The following is a 10,807-nucleotide window of genomic DNA, read 5'->3' on the forward strand; positions in this document are numbered from 1 at the left end:
TGGCACATCAATAGGATTTAAAAAATTATTTAGTTAGGGTAAACAATTATGTGTTTTGTTGAGAAATTCCAAGTGGCAAATAGAATCTTTCTTGCTACTCGTGTATTTTTCTTATCATATGTCATCTAATAAAGGGTATGAAGACTTTTTACAAATTGATCTAGCAATTTCTTTAGGCAAAGTGGGATGGTATTTTTAGTTTTGGAGGCACTTCTTGGTTTGGTTGCATCCAACCTAGGTCCAGAGGTGGACAAAGAATTATAGGCCCAAAAACACAAGGAATGTGTATAATTACTAACTAAATAACAAATTTTGTAAAAGGTAGTGAACCATAAAATATAATTTCTATAGCCAAAATTAAAGAGAAATGGTAAATTTTTAATTGGTTCGACAAGATTTTTCTTGCACCATACTTTTGATTAAAGCCCCCTTTCGTAGTTAGTCCATTTGGAAAGCCTAACTTAGAAATTTAGTCGATTCTTAAATTAGAAAGAGACAACATTGCAACATAGACTAAAATTTGCATCTTCCTCCTTTTGGTGGATAAATATATGCAATACCATGAGAAACATCTAACCATCTTCTTTCTTAGACCAACATATCAATTGTTCAAGAAATGGGTTTGATAGTTCAATGATATATGAGATTTCTCTCCATTACAATGGTCTCCTTGGTAAGTCATTAAATAATGTTTTGGTCTAAATAATAATTTCAAGAAATTTTAAATATTGTATTGTCTTTTGTCCCCACTAATTTGATGATTAAATTATTCACTCAAATGCCATGCGATTTCTTCAAAGAGTGGCATTAACTCTTGTATAGAGACTTCTCTTATTCTTCCTCTTAAAACAAATATATCACCCCCTTCTACCCAAGTTGCATTTAACTCATTATCTTAATACTAACTAGAAGTGCAAGTTTAACCATGAGTATTAGGCCAAATTAAGTGCACGAATTCATAAATATAAAGATGCAAATGCTCAATGCTTGCTTGGAAACATACATTCCAAATGGCTTGTCATAAAAAATTCTTGTTTAATCAATTAAATGTCCTTTATACCATTTAAATGAGATGGTGAAACATATATTCTATGACTATATAGATCTACTTTAAAAAAAAATTGTTTTTATATTAAAAGTAGCAAAACAAGGGTGTTGACTCTATATACAAACAGTGTGTAGGCAACATAAAAGAAAGGCACCAAATCAAGGGTATTGACCCTTTACAAACCCAAGTCAAATAGGCCATTAACAACAAATGGGAAGACCAATGTTAACAAACAAGCCTTTAACAACACACTACCAGAAAGCTAGGATCCCAACTCAAGAGTGGGAAGAAACACCCACAGCCAAACTCAGAAGAGTCTTGTGGGGAGGAAGAATTACCTTTTTTCCTACAACAAACAACAGTCCAGGTAATACTACTATTAGGAGCATCATTACAAGTGGAATCAAGGGGGGAAACCCCCTTAGAGTGTCTATCAACACTTGGAGCAAACGGTTGTTGCAGACCATGAGCAACATGAGTACAAACCTTAGGGCTAGAGAAGACCACATCAGTAGGAGTAGGATCGAGGGGGCAATGGAGGCCACAACAGTAGTAAGAGATACAACCTCATCCCAAGAGGAGTCATCATCAGCATGTGAAGAGTCATGAAAATCGAAAGCATTGATAGTCAAATGATCAGCATTCGCATCTTTCCACCAATTAGTAGTACCTTCACAACATGAGAGAGAACAATCGGTAGCTAAGTGACCAGTTAAGAAGCATCTACGACAAGGAAATGGGAAGCCCTCATAATCTAGTGATTGAGTCCATGGCTATCCCTAGCCATAAGAACCACATCCCTGGGGAGAGGCATAGAGATGTCAATGTCAATTAGAATGCAAGCAAATTTAGAATGACCCATGAAAGACGTCATATCATCCATTTTTAAGAAGCATCTAATAGAATTGCCAATGACCTCATAATAGAGAATGCTCCCAAAAATGAAGAGGAATATTAGGAAGACGAACCCACGTTGGACACACATTTAGTGATTTAGTAAGAGGGTCACAAGAAGATGTCTAGGGTTTGACCGAGAGAGAGTTAACTACCCAAGCCCACAACTTGCTCAACACCAAATCACAATCCTCGGAGGAAGTAAAGGAAGAAAGAAAAAAACCCTTAGCACAAAAAATAATCTCAATGATACCATCAACCAAAGGCTTCCAAGAATCACTCATCCAACAATGTAGATTCGGAAGGGAAGGTCGGAATCTAGAAAATCTGCACACCAACCCATAGCGATGGTAAAAGCCAACATTTTCTACCACATCTTGGCCACAAACCACAATAGGTGAGGTCTTGGCACAAGGAAGAGGATGAGATTTTCCCTTGGGAGGAAGAGCAACAGTAGATCTGGCAACACGAGCAAAGCTTTGCCCACTAGTACTAAAACTCGAGTGGGTGGGCTCCCACTCTTGCGAAAGCCCTAGATAGACCACCATCAACAGCAACACCAAACCCATCCACAACCAAGGGGTGAGAGAAGGCGCACCAACAAACACAAGTGCGGGAAAAGAGGTACACACACCATCAACAAAGAAAGGTCGAGGAGGCACAAAGAGAACCAAACTATACCATTATCTTCTCAACTATAAGTTTCACTAAAAACAAACAAATATTTCGTCAAAACAAATCAAATTGCAAATCAACTTACTTAAGATTAATTACAACATAATTAAGAAAAATGAAGACAAATGTAAAGTTACAATAAATCTGAAGTACACTATAACCATATAAATGAATATGTAACATACAAATAAACTTACTATTTCAATTTTATTGATATTTATATATTTTAATAAAATTATGTCTGATAAAATTCTGACATAAGTATGATGCATTCCACATTCAACTATGATCTCTGAATACATTTCATGTTCATAAATATTAGATTAAAGTAAACTTCTTCCTCTTTTTCCAGGAGAAATTTCATATGAGACAAAAATCCACTAAAGTAATTGATTCCAGAGACCTTAAACGATATAAATATAATTTAGAAGTCTCTACTTTGAACTTTTTAAGCACGATACAAATATTTTATTGAACAATGAGACCCTCGCACAGTTTGATCCATGTTCTACCCATTACTATGGGATCTTTGTGCGTCAAAAGACTGTGTATAATGGTACTGGGCATCATTGATTCAAATTCTGTTTTTAAATTTGGGTGCACATAACACAAACTGATATATAATGGAATATGTCTGGAATGACTGAAAATTAAAAAAGAATGGTTAAATCTTATAATTGGTTCAATTTTTTATATATATTTTTAATTTGTTTGTTTCTTTTTTTAAGTTAATTGGTTTTTTTTGTTTGGTTTTTTTGGTGTTTCAGTTTTTTAGGTTGATGCAAAAAAAAGCACACAATCAAATCTAAACACAGCTAAATGATACAATCGTATAATCTCATCTAAGATTTATCTTTAAAAATCAGTCTGTTTAGCTCAGATGAAATGTAACAGTTTATTATATGGAATAAGGATATACAAGCATTTATATAGCAATCCAATCTGTTAGAACTCATACTAACTAAAGTATCAATCTTCCTAAGTTCTATACTAGCAATGTAAGTATCTACATGCACATTATTTTCATATCTGATATGAGAGATGGAAGTTCTCAATTACAAACTCATCATGTGATCTTAATCTCTCACCAGGAAAATACTTAGCTCCTGCTGAGAAAAGCTATCAGGATTGATCATATGAAAAGCCTGTGAATCTGCTGAAACTACAACTCTCTCAAAATAAGCTCTCATATAAACAATATCATCCTCATTATTTCCATGGCTTGCTTCCCCTTCATTGACAGGCAAAATCCCTGCCCCCATTTTCACACTCATCATGAGCTCCCTCGTCCTCACATCATTACAACAAAGCTGGTTAGACTTCTGTATAGCATACCCAACATTCCTCCCATTGCAAGACATGGTCCACAAGGCCTCCGAGTAGAGATGAGATCCACCAAATTCCTTGGTCTTTTCACATTCTAGCACAATGTGAAGCTGGTCTTCCTCCATCTCCTTGGCCAAAAGAGGTCTAGGAGTGGAGAACTCCAAGACCATGAGAGGAAGATGTAAAGGATCTTCTTGAATGCACAAGTAGACATGCCCTTTTCTGTGCCCAAATATTGTTCCTATAACCTTGGAAGGTATAGAATGACTTAAGAGTTCTAGTGGGTTTTCCATACATGATCCCAGTGACTGATTGCATCCACAGCAAGGTATCATGAGTGAGATGATGGATCTTAATGAGCTCCAGCATTTGAATTCCTTCTGATTACTTGCAGTTCTCTCAAAGTACCTCATTGAAGATCCCCCTCTATCATGCCAGCACAAATCTATCATCTTTCAGATTGAATGTCGTTATATATGAATCTGATTCATGAATTTTTCAGTCTATAATAATACTAATTTCTGGATTAGATCATGTAGATTTTTCTTGCCAACGTTTCAAATCAAATTCTATGATCCATCATCAAAACATAAATCAGATAAAGAAAAAAAAGAATCTTTCGCAAACAAAACCCATATGAGAAGGCTTTTTGTTCAGATTGTGTGTAAACCAGAACTGTATATAAAGGCTACACTGTTAGAGATCTGAGATAGATGGCCATGAGAGGAGGGAGAAGAAGAAGAGGCACTTGGGTAGAGGACAAAATTGCATAGGTGCATTAATTAATTAGTGTGCGTGCAGCTGAGAGGAATAACAGGGAGGTTTGTCAGGGGATGTGAAGACAAGAAGCGCACAAAACACAAACCTAAATTGAATAATAATGGTGGTGACACACAGATCAAAATTGAATAATATGCATTGTGACTTTTGGGCTTTGGCCTGTACCACTTATCTCTATATTTTTATTCATTGAATCGCATACCTTAGCTCATCAAAGCTCATTTTGTTCCCTCTTCGTATGATTTTGGGATCTCTTAAGATACCATCCAGTGCATTCCAACTTTCAAACTGTTGTTTTCATAACTTATATATCAATTAATGTATATTAATGTATTCACCGATTGTATTTTTTATTTAGTTTTCTCTGAGAAACACCTAATTTTGGTTGAGCTATTTTGGAGTATAGTTATTTTTGTTGGGATGGACATTCCCGGAAAGAAGAGAATATAAGGATGAGGATTTCATTCCCTTAGTTGTCCAGCATATGGAGGATAGACCTTTTTATTTTAATGTACACATTGAAATGAATTATAGGACTTAGTTGAATTCTTTCTTCATTGTGCATCGATTTCTTTGTTCATGTTTTGGGAGGGGGCGCAAGGAATAGGTTTAATATAAACAGAAATTTTTGAAGAATATATTAAATTTAAGTTTTAAATTTTTCGTGTTTGAAAAATCTTGATTTAAGTTGATTGTGCAATTTATTAGTCAAATTTATTGATTCAAATTGTATGAGTAGTGATTCACATGAACTCACTTCTCATGAGTATGATTGGTTTACTTAGCACTCATTGCACCTAGGTAATGCTCACAAGGGTGAAGTGTTGGGAGTTTTTTAGAAGGTCATTCATCCCAATACTTCTTCGACTCAAGTACACTTAAGCACACTTAGTTGTATGAATGGTTAAGTGTGCTCAAGTCAAAGTATTACTAGAATAGGTAACTGCTTAAAAAGTCTTCATGCTTCAACCTAGTGAGCATCACCTAGATGTAATGAGTGCTAAGTAGACCAAACACCGTTGAAGCTCATTAGAGATGGATTCATATGAACCACCACTCATGAAGTTTGGGTCAATGAGTTTGACTAAAAGATTATGTAGTTGAATCCTAATAATATATCATATTAGCTATCACATCAATTGTCATAAAATGATTAGATAATTGAACACTTTATTGGAACTACTAATGATATCCATGTGGAATCCTTATCGCCTGATCATTCCCTTGATGATTCTCATGCCAATATCGCTTGGACGGTTATTTGTCGCAGGCAGAAGGGGAAGTCCTCACCCCGCTCTTGCCCCCTCCCCCCCAACCCCTCTTTGTCTTCCCCTCCTTGAGTTGGGTCTTGGTTGTTTGTGGCTAGACAAGTTTTTCTCTTGTCTCACCTTATGTGGTTCGAGACTTGCTCCCTTGTTTTTTGTACTTGGGGCTTACCCTTGTTGGTTGTGGTTAATTGCTTTTTGGATAGTCTTTGTCTATATAAAGGGTTAGCACCCTAGTTAACGTTGTTTTTTAAATCAAAAACATAATAGGAATAAACATTCATATTTGAAATGAGTTTTTAGCTTAGCAATGACCTATGACCACCTATAAATTTTTCATACAAAATTACGAAGACAAGTTATAGGCTTAATCAAAGCAACGTTAAAAAGATTATTAACATTGATTAAAATCATTACCACACTGTAAATCAAATCACAAGTTCCCCTAAGTTATAATTTACATAAATAAACTAATAAATTATTATTATTATTATTATTATTTCCAATACAAAGGGCTTCATACAAATAATTTCATGGAGGCTCTTGTCATCTTGTATGTTGTGCAGATATGTGCCTTTGGCTTGCAAAGGATTATATGTGAATTCGATTCACGAGTGGTGGTGAAAATGTTAAATGAGGAGCACCTGAATGAAGCTAATCGACATTTGTCTCTAGTTATTAGAGAGATTCTAAGGCTCGGTCTTTATAATCTATAACTTTTCCTCACATTCCTAGGGAGTGGAATAGAGTAGCAAATTGCTTGGTCAAATGGGCTTATGAACATATGCAAGATTAGAATGTTGTGGATAGGAGTGAGTTGCCTTTGGATTTATCTCATTTGTTTGAGCAATTAGTTGTGGAGGATAGGAATGTTTAATTATTTATTCTTTGTGTTTATATATAACTTGTATATTCTCTTTAAATGCACCACTCTCACTAATATTTTGTGGAACATTTTTATGCAATTGAAAGAAAACTCATGGCAAAAGATTGTTTCTTTATCACCTTCAAAAAGATAAATATACAAATTTAAAAACTTTACTCTCTCTAATGCATGAAAAATATTCATGCCTCTAGTTTTTGGTATTCAAGTCTACTTCCTTAATGGTTCGCAAAGCCTTTCCAAAATAACTCATTGGATATTACTATAGGTGTATCTATCAACTAGTAGTAATTAATCAACAATCTACCTAGCATGCAGCTAATATTTCATCTTCCTCTTCTAAATATAACCCATTAGGTATCATATACTCACAACTAGACATGACATCCTCACAATAAACATTGTGGTATTCCAAGCTTCTCTGTGAACCCTATAAAGATGCATGAATTGATTCCAAGAATCTTCAATAGTGCCTTATCCATATGCCCTTGTTACTCACTAACTTTAAGACTCAAAAGGCATTTACTTCCATTTCATCAAATTTATCAATTATTATATCTTTCTAGAAGCTAACTTCAATATTAGCTTTCAGTGAATCGCTCTTACCAATATTATGTTGATCTTCATGCAATAAGGGGAAAAATTCATAGGAAAAAGATTTCACTTTATCCCATTTACGAATTACAAATTTGTAAATATGTATTCAAACAATAGTCTTTACAAAATAGAAAAAAATTGTAAATGTGTACTCAAACCGTACTCTTTAGAAAATGAAAATTATTACCCTCTAGTATGTGATATACAAGTTTACTTTATCTCTTTACTAGTGTTCCAAGAGCTACCAAAAGATCATTCTTACTGTATATATCAACTAATTATGGTTTAACAACAATTTTATTGTACGAGCAATACTTCATCTAGTCTTTGTGTGTGTGAAAAGTGGACATGTATCTGTATCTGCAATACACAACACTTCAATTAAGTCATTACATGTATGGTTAGACAGATATAAGCATGAATATGAAAATCATAACAAAGTGACCCATTGCCTTCTAAAAGATGCGAGTATAAGATTGCTCTCAGATTTGTATAAGCAATCCAGTGACTAGACTACACCAAAACAAAGGATTTTAATCTATATGAGCATGATATTAAGCTAAATAGATGCAAGATTAATCTAACAAGATTTAAGCAATATTAAGCTAAATGATTTAAATATGTATGCAATAACTTAATATGTGAATATCTAAATGCACAAATATCAAGGAACCTAGAGCAAAACAACATAATAACAATATATTCTCCAGGATTCTTGAATGAGAGATGAGAGCTTGAATTTATAGAAAAATAAAAAAGAAACCAAAGGCTAAGATCAAATGATGATGAGCGGTCAAGATTTTCCAAGAGGACGCACAATCCAGGTGAATTGATGTGATAGGATGCTTTTCTCGGTTTTAAAGGAAATTGAACTAAAATTAAGATAAAATCAGGAAAAAAAAACTGATTTATTCTCTATTTCATTCAATTTTAATATTTAATTGTTTTAATTGCTTTCTTTGAGATTATTTATCAATTTTAATTTTGTTTTTCAAGATTATCTCCAATTGATTTCTTTTTTCAATTTTTAATTTTTTTTGGTCAATTAATTCCTTTTTTATTTATTTCCTTTTTTTGAAGATTTGTGCTCATAATTTCCAATTCCTCTTTCTTGATTTGTTTCCTTTTTTCAAGTTTTAATGGCAAATTTATTTATTTAATTAAATATGCTAGGATATTTAATAAAATAAATAAGATAATTGTTTAAAATGATTTATTTGGAATGATCTAATTAATTAAATAAATATTTAATTAATATTGGTTGATTAATTTTGCCATGTGACATTTGATGATTTTAGAAATTAATTGTGTGCTCAAGATTGATTTAATGGCCTTTGGTTAGGACCTTGGTGATGTTGTTGAGATTAGGGGCCCATGGTTTAGATGACCATTTTTAGGGTATTACATTTGCCCCTCTTTGAATTAATGTGTGAGTAGCGCGTTGGTTCAAAGAAAATTTGATGTCTAGGAGATATCAGTTTTGAACTTGATTGATCATGAACTAGATGAAAAGCGAGATGTTTAGCTTGTTTCAAAGTGACGAAGTTGAATGAAGTCTAAATAAAGCGATACCGATCCTGAACTTAGGAACGATAGAAAACAAAAGATACTGAACTTGAACTTGATTGATCAAGAAGTGGATCTTATTGATCTAGAACTTGATTGATCTAGACAAATCGAGTGATGATAAAAATTGATCTAGAACTTGATTGATCAAGACACGATGAAGATAAACTGTCCAGCTTGATCCAAAGCGACGAATACTAAGCACCTGCTTAGATTGAGTGTGATCAAAGAAACTCTTTAAACCCTTGATTGAGTTTAAACGAATAATCAACTTGATGAAAAGCGATGAAATTGATTAACGTTAAGAGATTGATTCAGATAAAAGACAAATATCAACTTGATTTGAAGTGATGAAACTAATATGCCCCTAGAGATTGATTTGATTTAGATGATCGAGAAATATCAACTTGATATAAAGCAATGAAGTTGAGATGCCCCTAGCGATGAGGTCTTATTTGATTGATTTTCTTTAGTTGAAAAATATGTTTTGCTCGACTTTCGATGGAGATTTGAAAATTTTCTCAACATTTGAAGATGTGAGGTCATAAGGTCATGAGTATGCCCCCTCGGGAGGGAAATTGAAAGATAGCGAGGGTACATGATGATAGGCAATTTTAAGCGATGATAATGATTTGAGCACAAATTGATTCAGAGAAATTTTTGAGAATTTTGCGTTGATTGATAAGAAATTGAGTGCAAAGTTGATTAAATTGAGATTCAGTGTTGATTAATGAGAAATTGAGCGCAATTAGAAGAGAGAATGAGCTTTTGATGAAAAGCGCTAAGTGGTCCAAATTTTGTGAAATTTCGATGAGAGAGTTGACATCAAATTTCGATTTCAATCCCGAAAATGGACTCAGGACAATCGATTTACAAGCTTTTGGTTTGATTTCATCGTACTTGTGTTGATTCGATTTTTGAGATGCTTTCTATATGCTTTATTCTCCATGTATGCATTTCTTTCCAGTAGGGATGTACGCAATGGAAATGATCATGGATGTCTATTTTTTTCTTTTCTTTTCATATGCAAATAAATGAATGTGCATGAGTAACTAGTAATGCAAATTTGTTTCATTTTTCTATGCAATAAGATGAATTCAAATGAATGATAGTGAATGTATGAATCTAAATAAGATGCTCATGTATGCAACTAACATCTCAACACACAAGTACTCGATCGGAGAAATGATGAAAAAGAGACCACTTAGTGAAGAAATGATGATGTTTCCAACTCTCGTGCAGAAGACAAAGAGATCATTGTTACCATACCAAAATCACTCTAAATTCACATGATACAGAATAAAATGCAAGATGATATGCAAAATGAAATGCAACCTAAACCTATTCACTGGATTTTGAATAGCTTAATTGTCATCATCGAGCGTTTTACAACCACAACAGGCAGATTAGAGTTCCTTTCTTTTCATGTGCAATATTAATTATCTTGTCCGCAATGAGCCTTTTTTCGTTCATATCCTTGGACAGATTTCACAGGGACCTGGATTGCATGATAAAGAAATTCCCTCAAAACAGACAAAGAAATGATGGGAACCTCCCTGTTGCATACAAATAGGCGGAGTCGAGGTATGTGTGGCGATTTCACCTTAATGTGAAGGCACTTATCATAAACACCCAGCTGATTAGATGTTTTCAGATCATCGGAATCATTCCTACAAGCAAAAAACAAAGAAAAGTATTATGCCCCCAATCCTTGCTCCTCTTAGTCAAGATAGACTTCCTCGAGTTACTCAAAGGGAATAATAATCAAAAACC

General features: G+C 33.9%; 1 protein-coding gene across 1 annotated transcript; it reads right to left on the minus strand.

Moving 5' to 3' along the window:
- Positions 1 to 3,524: 3,524 nt before the first annotated feature.
- On the minus strand, positions 3,525 to 4,940 carry LOC131029154 (protein MIZU-KUSSEI 1). The gene has a single exon (XM_057959546.2). It carries the CDS (start codon positions 4,393 to 4,395, stop codon positions 3,694 to 3,696), a length of 702 nt encoding a protein of 233 aa, XP_057815529.2. The 5' UTR covers positions 4,396 to 4,940; the 3' UTR covers positions 3,525 to 3,693.
- Positions 4,941 to 10,807: the final 5,867 nt, after the last annotated feature.

This window comes from Cryptomeria japonica, chromosome 1, assembly GCF_030272615.1.
Source record: "Cryptomeria japonica chromosome 1, Sugi_1.0, whole genome shotgun sequence".
NCBI classification, from domain to species: Eukaryota; Viridiplantae; Streptophyta; class Pinopsida; order Cupressales; family Cupressaceae; genus Cryptomeria; species Cryptomeria japonica.